At 41.8% G+C, this 24,250-nt stretch overlaps 2 protein-coding genes across 2 annotated transcripts; one reads left to right on the plus strand and one right to left on the minus strand.

The window, feature by feature from the left end:
- Window positions 1-2,821: 2,821 nt before the first annotated feature.
- LOC128738013 (eukaryotic translation initiation factor 3 subunit L) lies at window positions 2,822-4,765 on the minus strand. The gene is made up of 2 exons (XM_053832812.1): window positions 4,634-4,765; window positions 2,822-4,539 (listed from the first exon to the last, which is right to left on the minus strand). Exons 1-2 carry the CDS (start codon window positions 4,661-4,663, stop codon window positions 2,950-2,952), a joined length of 1,620 nt encoding a protein of 539 aa, XP_053688787.1. The 5' UTR covers window positions 4,664-4,765; the 3' UTR covers window positions 2,822-2,949.
- Window positions 4,766-19,108: 14,343 nt separating this feature from the next.
- LOC128736080 (uncharacterized) lies at window positions 19,109-21,025 on the plus strand. The gene has a single exon (XM_053830563.1). The coding sequence runs from the start codon at window positions 19,109-19,111 to the stop codon at window positions 21,023-21,025; it is 1,917 nt and encodes a 638-aa protein (XP_053686538.1).
- Window positions 21,026-24,250: the final 3,225 nt, after the last annotated feature.

Here is a 24,250-nt window from a genome sequence, read left to right on the forward strand (position 1 = left end):
ACAGAAGTTGCTGGATAAAACTGGATTGACTGGATTGACCGCTGTGAGGTCTTTTTTATAACTGCCCTACTGATACACTTAACCTAGAATCTACGACCTAGTGCCAGGAATCGAGTTTTCAGTACCTCGCGGCGACGCGACTATGAGCGTATATATGTTGAGATTTGCTAGTAGACAAGGACAATCCACTCTCGAGGTCAGCAAATCCGCAACAGTTAATGCTCTGATCGCATCGCGACGAGTGTTCAAAGGGTCGGGATCGATGAGTCTGCAGTGTTGTTCATAGCAAGGCAGCTGAAAGGGGTCGTTCCAGGGCAATCTCCGAAGAGTGAAACGTATGAATCTGCGCTGCACAGGCTCGATTCGGTCAACTCCATTCTGGTAAGGACTCCACACTGGAGCGCAGTACTCAAGATTGGACCGGACAAGAGCGCATGAGGCAGTAGATGTTGTTGAAGTTCTTGGCGATCCGCATGATAAATCCCAAATTCCTGCAGGCCTTGTCGACAATAAATGCGATGTGCTGTTTGAAGTGAAGCTTAGAGTCAAGCAGTATTTCTAAGTTCTTGACACAGTTTTTGCGGCGTAAAGGCACGTCTGATAGCATGTAGCCAAAGACGAGAGGCTTTAATTTCCTGGAGAAAGTAATTATTTCATATTTGTTTAGCAGCATGCGGTTATCTGTGCCTCATTTCGCAAAAATCAATGCCTGCTCTTGCAGGAATGCGGCGTCGGATAGACTATGGACTTTAATATAAAGCTTCAGATCGTCGGCAAAAGAGAGTCGTGGGCATTTAAGCAAGAAGTTGACATCGTTAAAGTAGACGAGGAAGACCAAAGGTCTTCAATGGCAAACTTGTTGAATTCCAGAGTTAGCAGTGAAAGGTCTGGAGGTAACCCATCGATGCTAACTTCTAGGTGGCGGTCGGAGAGGCATGAATTAAGCCATTGTAGCAACGAGCCTCCGATTCCGAGTTTGTCCAGTTTGGCGATGGCAATTCGATGGTTCAATTTATCGAAAGAAGCGGAAAGGTCCGTGTAAATAACGTCCGTCTGCGAACGGTCTTTAAAACTTTCTATCACGTCGGGCGTAAGAATTAGAACTTTGGTTGTCGTGGACCGCTTGTTGTTCGTCTACGACGTATTGCTTAATGAATGCGAATACAGGTGCATACACGATAATGTTAAAAGTTAAAAAAAAATTGAGCAGTCCCAAAGTACTACCACCCAAGTAATAATTTCAGGTTGATCAAACGCTTTTATAGCTGATATTATTCAACCTTTGTCTTGTCTGTTTTAGAAATGATAATCTCTTTTCAGCCCTTAATCGTTTAAACTGGCTATTTCATCATGCTTTGAGATTGTTAATGGCTGCTCTATAGAGTTTCTATAGAAACTGCAATGAAGTTTAATAGCTATTTTTAGAATGTGAAATAATTTTGCAACGCTTTTACAGTCGCTTAATCCAATCCAGCCAATAATACTTTTATGTTTAAAAATTTTATGTATAGGATGGCGTCAATGCTTGCTTATTTTGCCATGAGACATCGACGGCACTAGTTCTTCAGCCTGTTTCTATTTTGGGCATTTTGGGCCTACCCTCTGTTCTCCGCACCTTAGGAGGAAAATCATCACTAATTCTTACCAATTAACACTACCATAGTGTTGTAGTAGTAATAAAAATTCTTACTGGTTTAAAACCGCTTTGACACCTTTAAGGAACTGTAAAGTAGCTTGATGTTTATGGTTGTTTAGAAGTGGGCTATTTGGCACAAAAACCCGTTATTAAGCTTCTTTATCAGCTTTTGGGAGAAACCTGATTTGCAGAACTTAAAGTAAATAGCTTCGCTTGTTCAAATACCATTGTAGTGCTTACTTTATGCAGCTTTAATCGCTTTAACCCAACCAGTAAACAGCCATTGCTCCTCCAATTCAGCTGCTGTTTTTACTGGAATAATAATTTGTAATTTATGGAATGGGATAATCTCGGCAATCTCAAACGATTTACAGAGAAATGTATATGGGAATGACGTTTGTGCCAGGGATAGAGATGTGGGGATAATACGGGTCATTGAATTTAACTGTTGCAGTTCGAAAATATGTACATCGAAAACATCCGCAGCCTTCAGGCTGCTCAATTGTCTTTATGTCAGTCTTTACTCACTATCGATCATTCTGACTGAACTAAAAGTAAACCTAGCAAAATGCTTGCACCTAAATAAAACTGATTCTGGCTTTAAATCATCTATAAAGCGTTTACAGTGCCTTGCTCCTAATGATGCGCGTACGCCGCAAAACATTCGGATATCAGTGTTTTCCCACAGTTACTTACCAAGCAAAATTTAAAAAAGTTGTGTATTGGACAATCGTAGAGCAAGTTATTATATACAATTTTCCTGAATAAAGTTAAGCTGCATCTTTTGTAGTAACGGTGCCAAAAAAAAAGCTTCTACTGCTACCCCGTTGCTAGCCAAGTGATAGTTCATTTGGTTACTAACGGGGTACCAGCCATATAGCACCATAAATACAAGATATACATTTGATTTTGCTGGCGGAATTTTCGTTCGAAAAACCAATCCGTTCGAAATATAGAATAGCGGTGACAGCCTAGCTTTGTTAGGCAATATTGTAGATAATAACTAGCTCTATAAAAGCCCCATTTATAACTTTTTAAAAGTTTGCTTAGCTGAGACGGTACTATTAAATGAATGTTTTGAACCAAACTGATCGTGCGGAGCCAACCCTGCATATAAGCTATACTTTTTCTAATTTTCTAAATGAATGAGATATCCACTCCCGGCAATAAAAAAGCATTCCCACAGGAAACCAAAGTATTTATTCAATTAATATTGTTAGTTACAGTAGCGTTTACCTCTATAAGTGCATTGACGACAATAGTTTTATAGTTAAACATGCCTTATGTTGCCCAGCTACCCAATGAATAGCAAATTAACCTTTCAAATTATGAAGACGACGGTTCAAGTCTTCAAATTTCATAATTTTTCTAATGAAGAAATCACCATAACGATGCGAAACTTTTGTATCAGCAATGTGAATCATATCTTTGTCGATAAAGAAGTCCAACTCTGACCCTGACTGAAATTTGCCTTCCAATCCGCTAGAGCCCTTGGTCCAAACAATATTCTTCATCTTATGCTTGAAGCACAGCAAATGGGTCAATAGATTTTCGATTTTCTGTTCTCCAATTTCATCTTGTGGAATGTGATCCATGAAAGAAGCTAATTTCAATAACGGCAGAGTGGTGTACAACTTCAAATAAGACCGTATAGTAGGCAATTCTTGTTGCTGACGAACTTCGTCCATAAACACATTGGTCTGGTGCTCCAATGCTTCCTTCACATAATCTTCAATAGGCGCATCTGGTGGCGGCGGAACAGGTGATACAAATTTAGGGCAAGCAAAAACAAAAAAGTTGCGGAAAGTATCTAAATCACCGCATTGCATTTTGTACATATTATCGTGGTAATTTTTTTCACGAAGCACCTGCTGAATTGATTCGTCGATACATTGCGGATGTAATACTAAGCAAATAGCTAACAAATGGTACATCTGGTCTGTTTGTTTGTTGATTTGATCGTTTTGATAAGAGCGTGCACTATATAGTTGTTTAGTGCGTTGAATGTACAGCAGAATTGAGGAGAACGTACGAATGGCATCCGAATAACGACGCATCATCATGTAAGCAAATCCGACATAGTAGGAAGTAGAAATTTGACAGGCCGGAATATGTGAATATTGACTCTTCTTATGGATCTCAATCGGTTCAAGCACTTTGATAGCTTGATGGTAATCACCCAGCAGTGAGTGAACACGTAACAATCCAACTAAACTGAAATACCCAAGCATTTTGTAAAATGAATGGCGTCCGAATTCACCAGCAACTTCTTCGGGATCACGACCTGCTGCAGCAGCCTCCAACTGATCTTTAATCTTTGACATCGATACCAATGAATGAAGTACATTCAAGATACAGAGAATATTCCAAACTTTGCTGTTGTTGTTTAGCAAAGTGTCCATCTCTTCCTCAGTCTTATCAGTCAACCTGGCACGATATTGCGCAAAGTTTTGGAACTGATAGACAAATTCATCAATAAGCTCCCACAGCCAAATATCGGGTAACTCTAATTGGACTGGTTCCATAGACGGGAGAATAGTATTGAAGAAACTACAATAATTGTAAAACGAATTTAAACGCTGCTCCAGTGATGGTCCGCCTTGAATTCTAGCATGCAAGTGCCGATAATATAATTCTCTGTACAGGATCATAAACAAATTATCGTTCTCCACTAGTAGAGCTACCTCTTTCTCGCTGGGCCAAGCTTTTTTCTCAAAATGTTGCTCGCTCAACTTAGGGAAAGTGTTTTCGTATAAATTCTGAATCTCATACACTACACCTCCTTTGATTACACTGCAAAAATACATCAGGAACTTTTTGACGTCCTCATGCATTGGATAATATGAACGGTCGTAGATTCCATCGTCTAAAGGTTCCATATCGTAACCGTAGTCATCGTATCCCTAAAATATTAGGTTATGTTGAAGTATAATCCTAAGCGTTGCATTTAATCACAGCTACTACAGCAAATGATCATATTATTTCAATAATACTTACCCCTTCAACGTAATCTTCGTTAGAGTACATTTTGAAACGCAAATTTAAAGACTTTACCGGATTTTTTATTTCAACAGCGAAAAGTTGAAGACACGCAGCTAATGCCTACGTAAAAGCAAAAGCAGAAGAGAAAGAGAAGCTAAAAGCAATTATATGTCAAAGTCGAGGTGTGTTTAGTGCGTGGTGCGTTTAGAGAAGATGAGAAGAGAGAAGCGGAAGACTGACAGTTTGATGACTTACACATTAATTCAGTTTTACTCTAAATAAAGTAAAATTATTGTTATTACACGGAGAAAAATGTGGCTAGTTTAAAACAACCATAAATTTGGTTGAAGCCCAAACTAAATTTTTGATTACGTTAACATCGGAATTTGTTTAAATTAAATTCACTAATCTAGTTGAAAGAAACGACTTTTCCACATTATTTCAACTTTATTAACTCGCATTGTTTCAAATTAAGTATCAGTTGATCCAAACTAAAAGTTTGCTTTTTTCAACCATAATCTTGTTTATTTCAACCAAAATTTAGGTTGCAAAATACAGTTAATGTTACCTGAATTCAAATTGAGGTGTTAGTTTAAATCAACCTAAACCGTTGGCATAAATAAACTAAATTTATGGTTACGCAAATACCAACCTTAAAAATAGTTCAAAACAAACGTGTTCTTAGTTTGCGTTTACAAATGTGGCTAGTTTAAAACAACCATAAATTTGGTTGGAGCCAAACTAAAGTTTTGATTACGTTAACATCGAAATTTGTTTGCATTAAATCCACAAATCTAGTTGAAAGTAACGACTTTTACACATTATTTCAACTTGATTAACTCGCATTGTTACAAATTAAATATCAGTTGATCCAAACTAAAAGCTTATTTATTTTCAACCATAAGCATGTTTATTCCAACCAAAATTTAAGTTGCGATGATGTCATTATTTTTTGCCGTGTAGGTCGTCGCGTCGCTCGCGTTTTCGCGGTCTGTTCGTCGTCACATCACAAGAGGAAAACTGAAATCTGAAACAATAAACCTCTTGTGGGAAATATGGTTTGTCCTGGGTCATGTATGAATACGCGGAGGTAGGTTCCGAAATAAGTAACATTCATTAAAGATTATTCATTCCATTTTCTCACGTTTTCTTACATGATTTGCCATAGGACTTTTCGGTGTCATGCAGATGGATGTATATTCCGTCATGGAACGATATATCAATCACGTCTTCATCACTACTCCCCGCTGGAATCCTGGTGTTCCTGCGACTTTATCCTATATGCCGTCACCGATAAAAAAAACCCCAGCACTCCCTGTAGTCCGCATCCGGACTGGAGCTTCTACACCACCCCACAATCGGATTCTGGGAATCCGGACTGTAGCAAGTTGGTTTCATTGTATCGAATTGACGACGATAAATGCGATCCACTGTGGGTTCTGGACGCCGGAGTTATCGACCCACTAACAATTCTGCATCAAATTTGTACTCTCAAAGTGCTTGACCTTCGACCTCCACACCGACAAGGCGCTGTTGACGTACGTTCTGCTACCGGATCAAGTCAGGCAGGACTCGTTGGATATGAATATGGTGGTGGACATCCAGGATGGTCAGTGTAACGATGCTTTTGCATACGTGGCCGACGTGTCGCGTTTCTGCATCATCGTTTTTAGTTTGTGTGAGTTCAAAAGCCAGAATATTAGCAACTATTCATACAAATTCAAAATCCTTTCGTCAGCAATTGAACTATTTGGACTTGAACTTCCATTGATCGGATGGAATATTTCGGATTTCCCTTTCGCCAGTTCATCTTGATGGTTATCGTATGTTTTTTTTTATCATCCAATGTCTAGTTTTACGGCGTTCGAAGTCCCAGTGCCGGTACTAGAAAAAGAATCTTGCGAGATTTTGGCCTGGTAAAACATTTAAACTGATCGGAAGCCAAGACAAGGGTGGTCATTCGTCTACTTTCGAGGTGGCAAAAACAACAATTCAGTTTCAGTTTATCTCTTTGGTCCAGCAGAGCGGCGTTAATTGATGGGATCTGGCGAAATCGTAACAATCTGGCTGGTGAGAAGAACTCGTACAAGCTGGCGTACCCGAATGATTTCAAGGTGGACCGAAAGCCGAAGCAGTCGATTTGGGTCATCAGCGACAGTAGCTGACATAAATTTAAAACTAGTGATAACTTATAACTTTTTATTTTCATGAAATTGTCTCGTATTCCGAATAAGATATTGCTGATGCAGTTGAACACCGTAGTAATCGACCTGCGATAATCGATTTTATTCTTGTTCTGTGTGTCGCAATTAAGTCGAAAGCGGTAAGCTGTAATCGCACAGTGATATAGCACACAACTTGCGACGTACAGAACAACAATAAAACCGCCCAGTAAACCATTTGGTTTATATATCTCGATTGCAACTGAGATATACGAAATCATATCTGAACGAAAAAGTTATATTTTACGCCATATAAGAGCATATATGTACCAAAGTGGAGGCGATATACGTGCGAAAATTTTGACAACTATTTGTACAGTATCCCCCCGCTAATCCGACACCCAATAATCCGACGACTCAATAGTCCGGATCTCGCTAATCCGGAAAATTCCGAATTAAAACGTATTGTACTTGACTTCTTTCAATCGAACACTACCTTCGTTTGGCTTCTCCGTTAAAGTCAAAATGGCACTCTTTCTAACTAAATGGAAATGGTACACGGTGCTGCTTCTAACTACGTTCACTTTTGCCATGGCTATAGTATTTTCATTGCTATTCTCAATAGGCTGATATGCTTGCGCTTATTTCGACACTAACTAAGAATTTCAAAGTATTTTGTTGACGAAATTGAGTATTACCGCGTATAAAACATATTTATTGCGTACTTACAAATATTTTCAAAAATTTCCGGAGTTGTTTACGTATGGATGTAAACAAAACCACATTTCAAACTCACACTGACGTCAGTTTGACTGTCGGATTATCAAGTCAAAATTCGCTAATCCGGCTATAAATTTGTCGGATTAGCGGGGCGGTACTGTAATTCTATTTTGCGTAGTTTTTATAACACGCGACTAAATACTCCTAGATATATGACATAGATATAATCAAATATTGCAATTGTCTATCCTGCTTTATAATTCACAGTCATGAATTGTATATGAAGACACGCATGACTGCAAAGCAACTTATTGTTTACTTCGATTTGACATACTCTAATCATTATACAACTCCAATATGAAATTGACATGAAAACGATTTAATGTAAACTTTCTATTACGATTTTGTGTTATCTGGGCGAATGGTAGACTCGGTTTTGAACTGCAACGGCAATGCGTATGTATGTTTAAAACCGCAAAAATTGTTTCAATAAATTTCTTGGTTGTTGCAAACAACATTTTTGGTTACATTTAACGTTCATTTCAGGTTTATTTCAAAAAATAATATTAGTTTGTTTCAAACGTTTCAATGTTTGACTTGACAGATTTAATCAGTTTGTTTTAAACTAAAATTTGTTTAGATCAAACTATAAAGTTTGGTTGATATTACCTAAAAGATATCAACTGTCAAAACCAAACAACCAAGATTCTGGTTATTTCAAGCAAATATTTGTTGAATTGAAGTTAATTCCTAAAGCAAAAACAACCTAATATTTTAGTTAATTTCAAGCATCGCGGTTTGTCAAAGTAATCAAGTATATATTTACGCAAATTTCAATGTGAAAAGCTGGTTGAAGCAACCTAAAATATGGTTGTTTTTGCCATACATTTTTCTCCGTGTACTTGGTTAAAAGCTCGCACTCGATGCAACAAAAACAACAGACCTCATATCTAGATGGAATTAACAAAAGGGCGAATGTCGCAAATGTAAACAAAACGAGTGAGAGTTATTTTTTGCTGGGCCAGCATAGAAAAATCAACTCTCACTCGGTTTGTTCACGCATGCGACATTCGCCCTTCTGTTAGTTCTATCTTCATATAGCGAATTCATAAATTAACCTGGCTCAGGTCGATTAGCACTCAGTTTTAAACGGAGTGCTGTCAAAGCGTTCATAAATTAACCGAGGTTGCATCTCGGTTAAACTGACAGCATTCAGTTTGAAGCGCAGGTTAAAACTGTCTAGCATTACGGTTTACGGGTCGATCTGTCAAACTGCCCGTATCGTTCATAAATTTCGGATTCGAGTTAGCACGAACCAGGGATGCCAGGTGATTTTTTGAAAAGTCTTCACGAATCAAGAAAAAATGTCTTCATTTGTCTTCCTTCGGCTTTCCGCCCATTTAAATTGCATGGTGAAGACATGTCTTCACAGGTCTTCAAGCGAAGACATTTCACTTTTTTGTAACAAAAATGTCTTCAAAATGAAGACATGTCTTCACTTCTGGCATCTCTGGCACGAACCCAGGTTAAATGAATTCGCTAATAGTCTCTAGACAAGTATTGGCGCTGGCATCACTGGATACTTACAGGTTATGTTCTGTTTTGCTATGTACTTGTAGTGAATAGCAATGACATGGTTGAATGTAAGCAAATGTTTATGATCAAATCAAGAGTAATCATAGCTAGCTTAGTTATGAACTTAAATATAAAACAATAATGTCACTTTCAAAATGTTAGCACTTCCCAAACTTTGAGTCGATATTGTTTCTGGCAGCCATGTATATAATCCTATTGAGTGGGACAACGTTTCCCGTAAGGTCGAGGAACGCGAGAATAACGAGCGAAGTCATTCTGTGTGCTATTTTCGAGAACCAAGGATGTGTTTTGGATTCGGATACGACATGGCGCAGTAGGTAGGTAAGTGAAGTGAAAATCAAATATTGAATCGAGTGAATTGTAGTTTTTTTTAAGAATAAAGTTGAATTTTGTGGGCGAAGCGTTCCTAATTAAAGTCAATTATGAGTTGCATGAGCGAAGCGGTCTCAGCAACAGTGAAAAAAAAAACGTTGAGCGGTACGATCTCAGCGAAACAAAAAAAAAATGAATGAGTTGAGCGGTGCGGTCTCAGCAATAATAATAAAAAAAAGGTGAGCGGTGCGGTCTCAGCATAAAAAAAATAAAATAAACGTTGAGCGGTACGATCTCAGCGAAACAAAAAAAAAATGAAAGAGTTGAGCGGTGCGGTCTCAGCAATAATAATAATAAAAAGTTGAGCGGAGCGGTCTCAGCATGAAAAAAAAATAAAAGTAGTAAACAGTTGAGCGGAGGGGTCTCAGCATGAAAAAAATAAATAAAAGTTTAACAGAGCGGTTACAGCTAAAATTGACCGAAGCGGTTTCAATAAATAAAGTTAATGTCAGTTAATAGTAACGAAACAGTCTTAGTGTTGCAAAATGCAAAAGAATAACTGCCTTGATTTTAATTCATTAATAGAAACAAGACAAATAATATGAGTGATATGACACGGTGGTCCTGAATGGATAGTGTTTACAACGGCAAAGGCCGGTATAGTCGCATCGTGTGTCAGAGCCTTGGCAACTTTCAAAGGGAATATTCACCCCATCGACATCTCTATATCGAGCTGCAGTGAACGTCAGCGACAGCAGGTCCTGGGCTCAAAATTTGACAGCGGGCCCAAATCAAGCTGCTGGCAGTCGAGTGAAACGAAGTGATGAAATACTATTTCATTTTCGCTCACGCAGTGATGTTGGCAGCAAAAGCATGGTTGTCTGTCGATGGGGTGGGAATATTTAAGATTCTTGCCTAATTGTCTTCAAGAGGAAGAGATGCTTCCTTACGAGTGTCAGGTGTCAGGTGCTTTGTGGACAATGACGTTTCAGTTTAAGCTAAATGGAGCTTAGTTCATTTGGACGGATCTTCAGGAACACCTGTCACTTATGGACACAGTGTCAGCGTTGTCACGGTTCGCAAGAGGTTGTCTGTACAAGCACAGACCTTAAAATGCAATTGTTCAAGCAGCAAGAATGAACTACTTGATTTGATGTGCCAGCATTGTAGCTCTACTGAGAGTCGTTTCTCCTCGCGTTGTTCAGTGTAGGGCCATTCTTTAGTTTGCTAGTTTGGTAGCGCACAATTCTGAGTTAATTGTTATTGAAATCAAAGAGCGCTTTCGGTATTATTTAAATTATATGTATATTGTTATATTTGCATAAATTGCTTTATTTTTATCTTAGTGTAAAGCACAGATTCTACGCAGTCCATCGCAGCAGCTTGGTAATCTTAAACATTATGCCTGAATATGACCGCAGGTGTTAGTCTTAAAAAAAAGGACATTCCTGCAGTTCCGTTTGAGTGGGGTGCCTACTTGTGAATCAGTTTGAGGCATTCAGGGTGAACAGTGAAAGTTGGGTTCGCGATTGTAAAGCTAGCAGGTTTATCACGTGAACTAGGCCTTTATTCTGGTATACAGATGTTTTGAAAATTTGGGACGTTCGATTTTTCAACGCCTCGAGCACAGAAACTTGATGTACTTCTGGTACACTCATTGAACCTTCTGCTTGTTCGCCGATATGTAACACCGTTTACATGGGTTCATCTCGATATGGCTGTCTTTATCTGCTGAACGTGTTATGAGGATGTTAGTATTTGCGTTGCTGTGGTGGTATCGGTACGGTCTGAATGTTTGGAGGTGGGTCCTGGATCTCAGAGCTGTGTTTTGCAGCCTATTTGATCGACAATCGACATTGAGACTGTTCTTTGTCTACTGGCAGTTGTGTCAAAGTGATCCTCTGCACCGTTTGGTCCAAAATTTGGGAAGTGCGCACTTCCAGATACCATGGAGGACCGATCGCTGGACAGGACCCAGGTGACTGGAGTCACGTAGATCAGTCTCAGAATCGCAAACTGTGTTCTCAGCTGAATAATTTAAATGAAGTTACTGTGAGAATAGAGCCATGGTTGAAACTGAGGCCAACAGGAGCCATTAAACAAAGAAGCTGCATACATTTGTCACCAAGTTTCCTGATTAAATTTCTAAATCGGAACACAACTAACTCGTTATTTTCGGAATGTGTTTCGGTTTTGTTCACATTTCCTTGCATCCAGCTGTTCCACGGTATATACGTCTATTTCATGTTCGTTAGGGTGAGTGTCTGTGTGAACTATCAGAAAGCTCTATTCGTTAGCTTTAACAACGAACAGACGAGACTCTGGCGTTAATCTAGTCGTCCACGAGGAAACCACTAATTATAAAAAGGGCAAGTTTCGTAACGGCTCTAGTGGTGGCCAAGTGGTGGCTCTAGAGTGTTGAAAATAAAACCCTCCAAATGTAAATTGATTTGCGGCATTATGACGGAGGATGTTGGTAATTAATAGAATGTCTTTTTTTTGACGTAGGACTACGTCTTACGGCAAGTTTTGAGATAGGGTGTCATTCCAAAAAATCGAAAAATGCGAGCGTCACGAAAAATGAAAGGTTTTGAGCGCTAATAGCTCAGCGGTTTTCCGATCGATTTTCAATATTCTTACATCAATCGACCGGAAAATCTTCTAAGAATTGACCCAAATGAAGAAAAGTATGGATTCTTGATGTTGAACTATTGAAAAATTGAAAATAATAAACCTATGTTTTACCAGAATTCTTGCTTGGTGATTGGTTGGAAGATTCTTTACGATGATCTAAACCTATACCAATTTGATATCTGTGCTTGGGAAGTAAGCCAAAACAAGTGACCAAGTTTCCTTATTTCAACAAGATTTCTTAACACCGTGGTTCAACCTAGATCATTTTGATGTCCTTGTTTGGGAAGTACGCCAGAGAGAGTAACAAAGCCCCCTCGTGCTAACAGATTTCTTACGAACGCGATTAAACCTAGTCCAATTTGATGTCTGTGTTAGGGAAGTGTGCCAGAAAAAATGACACAAGTTCATTGTCCCAACAGATCGCAAATTCTTTACTGCGAGACGATTAAACCTCGGCGAACTTGATATCTGTGTTGGAAAAATGTGCTACAGCTGTACTGTTCGGTTATAATACGGCTCTGTATGAATACGAAAGCTTGCCGTTTCATTAGAAGTGTAGTGAAAAGATGTGCTGTTGATAAAATAGGATTGAATTGGTAACGTCGTGGCAACGTGGGAAACCATGGATAATAAAAACAATCTTTAATTTCAGTAAGGTAGCAGGAAAGCAATAGTTTGTGTTCTTGATTTTGTTAAATTGTTTTCAAATGTACAATCTTTTGAGAATTGAACGTATGCAATGTTACTACTTTGATAAATGTTACATACAACGCATGTAGCATGTATATATGTTGCATATAGCATGTATACATGAAGAATCGAATGATTACAAGCATGAATACATGCTACTATCACTACAAAGACACTTACGTAGTCCTGCGTCACCTATATATGCGGTCGTGTCTTGTACACAACCCCTCTGATTTTTCTGATACTGTTAACAATTAATTAATAAACTAAAGGGAGTACAGTAGAGGGCAGATGTAGTGAATAGCAATGACATGGTTGAATGTAAGCAAATGTTTATGATCAAATCAAGAGTAATCATAGCTAGCTTAGTTATGAACTTAAATATAAAACAATAATGTCACTTTCAAAATGTTAGCACTTCCCAAACTTTGAGTCGATATTGTTTCTGGCAGCCATGTATATAATCCTATTGAGTGGGACAACGTTTCCCGTAAGGTCGAGGAACGCGAGAATAACGAGCGAAGTCATTCTGTGTGCTATTTTCGAGAACCAAGGATGTGTTTTGGATTCGGATACGACAGTACTGTGCTGCAAATGTCAAACTTGTTTACATTTAACTTGTGCAGATCAATAATATAATCAGACAACGTTGATAGATTAAACACACTTGAAGATTCTTTTTGCAAAAAATGATGCGGAAATACCACAGAGAACAGACATCCAAGTAAAAGATCCTCACTTGGATAAAACTTATGTCAAATTAGTTGGGAAACTATAGTGATGATGTCGCTAAAGGCGCATAAAATTCTACACTAAACTCACAACAGCTAGCTTCTGGCGCTAGCATAACGCTTACAGTCCATATATACTAGCGCCAGAGGAGCCAATGGTTGTCAGTGTGCAAATCAAAAAAATCATTTAGTTGGGAAACTATAGTGGTGATGACGCTAGCATATTAGGTGACTTTAATTTGAAATTTTATCCAAGAATTCCCGAACAATTTGTTCCTGAATGGATGTCTGTTCTCTGTGGAAATACTGCGCAGTCAGCTGCAAATGTAGCTGTTGATTATCTGAACGGTAAGCGGGTCCGGCGGTATCGTTTTACAAATCCGTTCGAATTGAGTTGAGTTCCGAATCGATGCGAACAAACTGCAAGCACAGACAAACAGACATAACACTCGTTTTCCATTCATCGTACCGATAAAACCGTCATTTCAAATTTGGGCTTAGTTGGGAATGTCTCCGTTTTGGTCAAAGTGGCGCTTTTTGACGAAAGAAGGGGAATTCCCCATAAAAAATACTTGCTACTTCGAGGGACACCCATATTGCTATTTGGTATTTGGGAATGTTGATCATAGATGGTGCTAGTGTTCAGGCTAAATGTGAGGTACGATAATTTTGTTGATTTTTCTTCCAAGAGTTATGTCTGTTTGTCTGTGCTGCAAGGTTGCGGGTGCTTACAACAACTGTCGATAACGAGCTGCACAATTTGCAGCAGATTTTGATATACCGTGGACCCCCGTTCGTTTGACCGTTTTTAATCACTTTTTAATTTGCACCCCGTTGTTTTGCACGACGTGCAAATTAAAAATGGTTCAAATGTCATTCTCAACATGACATCATTTGCTTAAAATGCTTATGCAGACAATGCGCATAAACGCGATTTGTTTGTATTAATCTAGCGGGTTTAATCTGTTTCACATTGTGTTGGTTCTGGCCGCACTGTCGCGACCGCACCCATACAACTGTCGTTGGGTAAATGCGCGACCTGAAAACTACGCTCTTGAACCGAACTGTCAAACCGGTGAAGAAAAAGGAATGGTGTGGTGATCGAACGAGAGGAAGTCGATTGAACACGTTGTCGGTGGCTAGACGCAGTGCGAAAATTCTTATAATTACTTATCAACTAAATCTTAGTGCTAAATTAAAAGTACTTAAATTACCACTAATTATTATTCTACTTACTACTATCTACAGTTAAAATTATTTGATTTGATTTCAAGTGAGTAAAAAGTAAACTTAATATTAAAAGTGACAAACTTAACCTATCTTAATTGATTTTCATGCGAACAGATTTGTGCAAGAAGCACCATAAACTGTACTTGATTTCTATTTGTTGCTAATCTGAGAAGAAAACCGATTTATGTAAGTAAAACTAGAATTAAAATAACTAATGTAAAACTAAACGGAATTAAAATTACAGCTTAAAGCTGTCTCGCAATCACAAATTTCAACCCGGTGGTTTGCGTACTGCTATAAAGAAATCGGTCCTCACGCTTGTTCCACGGTTCGGAACAATTCTTTAAGATAAATCGATCGACCGACCATGGAGGGTCCCGCCGTTGAAAACGACACGCCAAATACGCCCGTCAACAACGAAGAGATGGCGAATTGCGTGAATTGTAATCGCCCAGACCACGTGGACGATTTTGTGCAGTGTGACACATGTGATTCATGGTGGCACCATTCTTGTGCCGGCGTTGCGCCCTCGATTGCCGATCGACCGTGGAGTTGTAGGTCGTGTGCACAAGATATCGTATCGGTACACACCACGTCATCGAAAGCAGGTTCGGCACGGCTAGCGCTGCAACACCAGAAGCTGAAAGAGCAGCACGAACTGGAACGAAAGTACATCGACGATAAGTACAAGCTGATGGAGGCCGAACTGGATGCGGCAGAGGAGAACGCCAGTGGTCGGACGCGAACCAGCAAACGTGCTGACATCGACAAGGTTAGGAAGTGGATCAACGAGAATGCAGGTCAAGGAGAAGGCGCAACGGGTCCTGTTGAGGACAGTGATGCCGCCCCCTCGACGCTGCTCCCCGCACCGCTCGGCCAAAACGATGTTGCCGTTGCCCACGTTCGAGCATCTGGGAGTCCACTAAAGCATCCAGCTATACCATCGCAAGTGCGGCATTCTTTAGGACCAAAGGCGTTGGTCAACAAAATGCCTTCCACCCTGTTGCAGCGACCGATAGTAAAGCAGACTTCGAACCTGACGACGAAGCAAACACGACCGTTGGAAGGACATGCTGCAGGTCCCAGCAAAGGAGCGGTTCCCAAGGTGCAGCAGGACTGTTCAACGCTGGTGAAAAGGAATGTAGAAGGTAGAACCATCCCTAGACCCCCCGTACCAAAAGTGCAAGGTAAGCCGAACCAATCATTAATAAATGTTAATCCCGCTCAACCGAGCGATGAGAATGCAAACCTCAAACATCTGATTAGCCAATTTGGAAATCTTTTCCAACCTAAGCCACGACCAAATTACATTTTGAATTCCGGAAAACGGCCGGTACCAATTGAGCCTCCGGCGTTCTCCGAATATATCCCCACCCCCTCGCAACTAGCCGCGCGACAGGTTATGCCGCGGGATCTGCCACAGTTTTCGGGCAATCCTGCAGACTGGCCCGTATTCATAAGCAGTTTTACAAACTCGACACTTGCTTGTGGATACACCAGTACTGAAAATTTATGTCGTCTCCAACGCAGCCTGAAAGGCGCCGCATATGATGCTGTACAAAGTCGTCTCCTTCTTCCGGAGTCAGTCCCTCAGGTTATGGATACCCTGTATCTACTTTATGGAAGACCAGAGCTGCTAATACACGCGCTTCTGGACAAGGTTCGTTCTGTTCCCGCACCGAAAGTCGATAAATTAGAAACACTCATCGATTTCGGTATGGCTGTCCAATGTCTTTGCGATCACCTCGAGGCAGCAGGTCAACTCGCGCATTTGTCTAATCCCTCTCTGTTAATGGAACTCGTAGGGAAGCTTCCGGCTCATGTGAAGATGGAATGGGGTTACTTTCTGCGCGACTACCCGGAAGTTAACCTTAAAACCTTCAGTGAGTTTATGTCAAACGTTGTGATATCCGCGAGTAAAGTGACAGTGTATGACGGAAAAAGTGGCAGGAGTGTACTGTGAGAAAAATCGAAGCCGAAGTTTCGAGGAATAGTTAACGCACACTCTGATACAACGGAGGAGGTGCGTGAAAAGGATATATCGTGCTACGTCTGTAAGAAATCTGGACACCGTGTGCAGGAGTGCAGAACATTTAAGTCGCTGTCTATCGACGAACGATGGAGATGCATCCAAACCAACAAGCTGTGTCGGAACTGTTTGTGTAGTCAGGGCAGGCGAAGCTGTAAGCGTTCGAGTATCTGCGGAATGAATGGATGCCAGTACCGTCATCATCCTCTACTCCACTCTGTGAGATACAGTGCAATCAGCCATCCGCCGCACGTATCATCTGGGGAAAACCATACCCATCGACAGATGGGACAGTCTTTATTCTTTCGTATAATTCCGGTGACGCTCTTCGGGCCACATGCTGTTGTTAATGCTTTCGCTTTCCTCGACGACGGGTCGTCAATGACGCTGATAGAAGAGAAATTAGTGGAGCAACTGGGAGTCAACGGCGAGAACCGGCCACTATGCTTGATGTGGACTGGTAACGTAACCAGAACGGAATCTTCATCGCAGCAAGTGTCATTATCAATCTCTCCGGCAAGTGGACAAATAAAACATACACTGGATGATGTGCGCACGGTTAAGGAGCTTTCCCTTCCTAAGCAAACGGTATCGTATGAAGAGTTATCTGGAAAATATCAGCATCTTCGTGGGCTGCCAATAGCCAACTACACTGATGCAGTGCCGCGATTGCTCATTGGTGTAAATAACGTGAATTTGATTGTGCCCTTGAAGGTGAAAGAAGGTAGAAGTTGTGAACCAGTTGCTGCGAAAACAAGGCTGGGCTGGTGTGTATATGGTGGACAGGGAGCAGGGAACGCGATACAATCTCTGAATTGTCATTCTTGCGACTGCACCAGTGACGAAGATATGCACCATACGGTAAAGGACTACTTTGCTCTTGAGGACGTCGCCACTCACACAACAATAAGCCTGCTATCGGAGGAAGAGAAGCGTGCTCAGCGGATTCTAGAAGAGACAACAGTTCGCGTGGGAAGCCGTTTCGAAACGGGACTCTTGTGGAAGTATGACCAGATTAAGTTCCCGGATAGCTATTACATGGCCCTCCGCCGGCTGCAGTGTCTCGAAAAGCGGATGGAGCGGAATCCTAAGCTACGAGAAAACCTCCATCTTCAGCTGGTGGATTATGAGAAGGGATACGCCCACCGGGCATCGGAAGTGGAGCTGGCGAGTGGAAACGCAGATCGGATCTGGTACTTGCCGCTTGGGGCGGTGATAAATCCCAGAAAACCTGAAAAAGTCCGACTCATATGGGACGCGGCGGCAAAGGTAGGAAATATTTCCCTGAATACGCTCCTACTCAAGGGACCGGATCAACTCACAGTGTTACCGGCAGTTTTGGCACGTTTTCGGCAGTTCAAGGTGGCAGTTTCGGCGGACATCAAAGAGATGTTCCACCAAATACTTATTCGAAAGGAAGATCGCAACTCACAGCGGTTTCTTTGGCGAAAGGATCCTTCAAGTCCTCCAGACGTCTATCTAATGGACGTAGCAACCTTCGGGTCAACGTGTTCGCCGGCGTCCGCACAGTTCATCAAGAACAAGAATGCGGCAGAATTCGAGAAACAGTATCCCCGGGCTGTCGAAGGGATAATTAGAAACCACTATGTGGATGATTCGCTGGAGAGTTATAGCAGTGTAGAGGAGGCGGTACGCGTTTCTGAGGAGATGCGGTCGATTCACGGAAAGGCAGGATTTCAGTTAAGGAACTGGTTGTCTAATAGTGGAGAAGTCTTGAGCCGTCTCGGTGAAACGAAGCCGTTGATCGACAAAAATGTCGGCCCGGACAGGAAGGCGTTTGAACGCGTACTTGGGATGTTATGGTTGACCGAGGAGGATGTCCTGTGTTTAGCTACAACGGTTCAAGAACCCATCCAAAAGTTGATTGACGAAGGAAAGCAGCCGACCAAAAGGCAAATTCTAAAATGCCTAATGGGATTCTTAGACCCCCTGGGCCTATGGAGTGCGTTCCTGGTGCACGGGAAAATTCTGCTGCAAGATGTCTGGCGCAGCGGAATCCAATGGGATGAAAAAGTCGATGAGGCGGCCTTCGAACGTTGGAGTGAGTGGGCCAGCTTGTTCCGGACTATCGCTGAAATTCGTGTTCCTCGGTGCTACTTTCAGAACGCTACCAGTCGGCATTATCAGAACCTTCAGTTGCACATCTTCGCAGACGCCAGTGAGGTTGCTTATGCCGCGGCAGCGTATTTTCGAATCACAAATTCAGACGGAGTTGGTAAAAGCGTCCTGGTCGCGGCAAAGACCAAAGTGGCCCCTTAAAGCCATCCTCAATTCCTCGCTTAGAACTACGAGCTGCAGTGTTGGGAGTTAGGTTGATGCAGTTTGTCGAAGAGAGCCACAACGTGAAGGTTCAACAGCGGTTTCTATGGAGCGACTCAACAACCGTACGCTGCGCGCGGATCATCGAAAATACAAGCAGTTTGTAGCATGTCGGATTGGAGAATTGCTGACGGTATCTAATGTTCGCGAGTGGCAATGGGTGCCATCTAAACACAATCCAGCGGATATGGCAACCAAGTGGGGAAAAGGTCCCTGTCAAGATGTGACCGGCGCTTGGTTCATGGGCCCGGAGTTCCTGAAATATCCACCATCCGAGTGGCCTCGGCAAAAGTCAACGACACTGGCTACGGAAGAAGAGCTACGGCCGTGCCACGTGCACCATCATGTTTCCGTGCCAGAAATGGTGTTCAATTTGAATCGATTCTCTCGTCTGTCCAGGGCAATCAACGCAGCCGCGTACGTTCATCGCTATGTCGACAACTGTAAGCGAACTGCAATCGGAAAAGCGCCGAACAAAGGATATTTGAAATCGGAGGAGCTGCAAAAAGGACAAAAGACACTGATACGTTTGACGCAATGGGAGGCGTTCCCAGATGAAATGGTGCTTCTGACGCGGAATCAGCAGAGTTCATCAGATCAACCGTTACAACTCGAGAAATCGAGTAGCCTGTACAGACTGTCGCCCATGCTGGATGAGTTCGGTATCCTGAGAATGGATGGACGCATCGTAGCTGCTCCAAACGTGGCCGATAGCACCAAGCATCCAGTTATACTACCCGGAAAACATAGGTACACCTACCTTGTGCTAGATGATTATCATAGGAAATTTCGTCACTGTAACCAGGAAACGGTGGTAAATGAGGTGCGCCAGCAGTACTACGTGCCGCGACTCAGAGTTGCCGTGAAGCAGATCATGAAAACCTGCCAGTGGTGTAAGATATATAAAGCAGAACCAAGGATTCCCCGGATGGCCCCTCTACCAGCAGCTCGACTTGCGTCGTTTGAAAGACCGTTTACGCACACCGGTTTAGATCTGTTCGGACCAGTGTTGGTGAAGATTGGCAGAAGCCGTGTGAAACGTTGGGTTGCAGTCTTCACGTGCCTCACTGTGCGGGCTGTCCATGTGGAAGTCGTCCATAGTCTCAGCACCAGTTCCTGTGTCAAGGCCATACGCCGCTTCGTTGTCCGTCGGGGATCACCAGCGACGATCTACTCCGATAACGGAAACAATTTCCGTGGAGCAAATCGACTGCTACAGGAGCAGATTGAGCAGCTAGCAGCCACGTTTACCAGTACCACGACGAAGTGGGTATTCATCCCTCCTGGGACTCTCCATATGGGAGGCGCCTGGGAGCGCATGGTACGCTCCATCAAAACAGCGATGGACGTTACCTTTAAGAGTCACAGCAAGTTGGACGACGAGGCGCTAGCAACCCTAGTTGTGGAGGCGGAAGGACTGGTGAACTTTCGTCCGCTAACGTATCTACCCATCGCGTCCGAGGAGAGTGAAGCGTTGACGCCGAACCACTTCCTACTGGGCAGTTCAAGTGGAGTTCGCCAGCCAGCAGCAGAATCGAAAGACACCGCTGCCGCACTAGGAACATCCTGGGAACAGATACAGCTTCATCTGGATACCTTCTGGAGACGATGGGTGCGAGAGTACCTGCCCACTTTGACTAAACGTACGAAATGGTTTGCAGACGTGAAACCAGTAGCTGAAGGCGATCTGGTACTAATTGTGGATGAGTCCACCCGAAACAACTGGGAACGCGGGCGGATTCTCGAAGTCATCAGAGGAAACGACGGGAAGATTCGTCAGGCTATTGTACAAACTGCGAGGGGGTTGGTTCGTCGGGCCGTGGCTAAATTGGCTGTCCTAGAAGTAACAGATGGAGGTAAAACTGAGCCTCAGGGTCAGTGTTACGGGGGGGAGGATGTTGGTTCTGGCCGCACTGTCGCGACCGCACCCATACAACTGTCGTTGGGTAAATGCGCGACCTGAAAACTACGCTCTTGAACCGAACTGTCAAACCGGTGAAGAAAAAGGAATGGTGATCGAACGAGAGGAAGTCGATTGAACACGTTGTCGGTGGCTAGACGCAGTGCGAAAATTCTTAAGCCCCAAACACAATGCATACGGATTTTACTACGTTGCGGCAATTTGACAGCTTTTACATGGGTTTTCTGTCAAATTTCCGCAACGTAGTAAAATCCGTATGCATTGTGTTTGGACCTTTATAATTACTTATCAACTAAATCTTAGTGCTAAATTAAAAGTACTTAAATTACCACTAATTATTATTCTACTTACTACTATCTACAGTTAAAATTATTTGATTTGATTTCAAGTGAGTAAAAAGTAAACTTAATATTAAAAGTGACAAACTTAACCTATCTTAATTGATTTTCATGCGAACAGATTTGTGCAAGAAGCACCATAAACTGTACTTGATTTCTATCTGTTGCTAATCTGAGAAGAAAACCGATTTATGTAAGTAAAACTAGAATTAAAATAACTAATGTAAAACTAAACGGAATTAAAATTACAGCTTAAAGCTGTCTCGCAATCACAAATTTCAACCCGGTGGTTTGCGTACTGCTATAAAGAAATCGGTCCTCACGCTTGTTCCACGGTTCGGAACACATTGCGTTTTCCCAACGATTATGATAGAAATCCGATCGGAGAATGAAATATTCGCTGCTTCCAACTTCCAACTGAATCAAACCACTAAAACAATAACAAAGAGTAGGGTGACCAGTTCACACAATTTCCAGCATATTTAGGGTTGCCAGTTGTTCAAATTAAAAACTAACCCCGTTAGTTTGCATGAGCAATCGTTCTAACGAACGGGGGTCCACTGTACAATTTCAAACACATGCTGAATAATGCGTACTGTCTCCAACTTCATGCCGCTGTTTTTTTTATTTCATCATAAGTGAATCAAAACCGACTAGGGTTGCCAAGTCTGAAAATTACAAAGACCGGCCGGTTGGTCCTGACCGAGGTAAAATCTAACAACAGCAACAACAAATCGCGCGTCGATGTGTGCGTACGATAAACGTCAGCAAGCTCAATAGGGGCAAATGTCGCAATATTTGAAAGCAGGACAGATTTTACATGCACGCTCAACCTCGGCTACTCAAAATTGAGTAAAGAACTACTCAGTTTCGGAAAAACCGTGGGTACGCAAAAATGAGTAAAGGTGCTGTCACTCAAAAATGAGTAGCCATACATTTTCTCCAAAATGAGTAGTTTTTGCTCAGTTTTTTTTACTTGGATAAATGGGTGGAAACTACTCATTTTTGAGTAACCGGGCATTTTGTCAAAACAGAGTAGTTTCTACTCAGTTTAATTAACTAGATTAATGAGTGGAAACTACTCATTTTATTGAGAGGAATGGTTAGAAACTACTCATTTCGAATATGATTTTATGATTGTGAATTTTATGATGTATTCTTCTGAATATTTATTTGTAATTAATAAAAAAAAACAATTGTAACGACGTATAATGATACGAAACCCTTATCAGACCGGTATTTTGTTATGGACTTGAAACTGTGACGCTGCTTACCAAGGGCCTAAGCACCCTTGCCGTGTTCGAGCGAAATGTGCTGCGGACAATATTCGGCGAAGCACAAACTGAAAGCGAGTGGGGGAAAGAGTGGGGGAGGCGTATGAATCATGATGTGCTTCAGACCCTGCTTGAAGAGGTTCCCATCGTACATCTCGCGAAAGTCGGTAGGCTGCGGTGGGCAGGACAGTATAATCAATATATATAGAATGCCAGTGTCGCTGCAGTGCGCGTGGTAAACATCATACATGTTCAGATAATGTATTTACATTATATATGCATATGTGTGTGTGTCTGAGATTCATTAAAAGGGGAATCTCATTGTCAAACTTTGACAACCAGTTTAAAATTTCGAATATGGCTGCCAAGTAATGTGATTGTAAACTTCGCTTGCTTCAGATTTCTGAAAAAATCGGTGCAAACAGGTGCAGTTTTGGGATTCAATCATCCGGACGAAAAGAAAATTAGCGTTCAAAAACATTTCACTGGCATGAAAACACAGCGATGAGCGCACTGATGACAGCACCAACCAGCGCACAGATAAAGAACAGATAAATAACAATGAGCAACTTTGACAATGACCCAATAAAAAATCCCCCCTACTTTTCCCCCGATTTAGTAGGTTCGCGTCGGCTGGATCGCCCGATTTTGGACCCGACGAATCGGCCGATTGTTGCAACGACGCTTATGGGAGTTTAACAGGGCGATCTACCGATTCGTCGGTATGTTTAATCGATCGACTAAAACCGACTAAATTGGCTGTTTAGTCGGGTGATGAAATAAAGGTGTCTGATGGAACCAAATGAAATAGGTTGATTAATCGGGAGATAAAATTTGTCAATATATCGACGAAATAGGTGGATTAATTGGTGTATGTAGTTAACTTGCCTACCAAAGCCGATCGAATCGGTGGAGGAATCAGATGACGAAATACGTAAATCATACGAAATAGGTGGATTAATCGATGGAGAAAATTTTGTAACCTACGGAACCATACGAAATAGGTCGATTATTCGGGACATAAAATTTATCAATACAGACAAAATAGGTGGATCAATTTGAGCATTATATTGAAGTCTATAGAACCAAACCTAATAAAATTCTAATAAAAATGCTCCTAATAATGCCCTGAAAGTGGCCCTCTTCAACAACTCCTCCTGCCTCAGGAACAGAGATGCCCACCGTGCGGGATCGCTCGACCAGTTTAAAAGCGACTTTCGACTTCTGAGAATTAGCGACCAGCGGCCCAAGACCGAGTTGAACGAAGAAGACTGCTTGAAATAGCACGAGCGACGTCGGCGCGATGACAACCTGTAACGATCAGAAGGTAATTAATTGGAATCGAAAAAAGCTGTTCATTGAAGAAATTTCTCTCTTCTGCGGAACATACACGAACACTTATATTGACTCCTATAGTTTAATTTCACTAACCTGCTCATCCTTCATGAAGCCAATCGATCAATTTCCTCCGCAGAACCAATCCGTTCCCATCGTGACAAAGGAGATGAACTTGTCGCAGGAGCTTTTCGATTCCATGCCTTATTGACGGCGACGCAGATCCGGACGGAGTTCCTTTAAGGAAGATATAAACCGAGTCAAGAGCAGCTTGTTACTGGACCTAACCTCTATTTCCGTTGTGTGGCTCCACAATCCGA

The sequence above is a fragment of the Sabethes cyaneus genome, chromosome 2, assembly GCF_943734655.1.
Source record: "Sabethes cyaneus chromosome 2, idSabCyanKW18_F2, whole genome shotgun sequence".
Lineage (NCBI taxonomy): Eukaryota > Metazoa > Arthropoda > Insecta > Diptera > Culicidae > Sabethes > Sabethes cyaneus.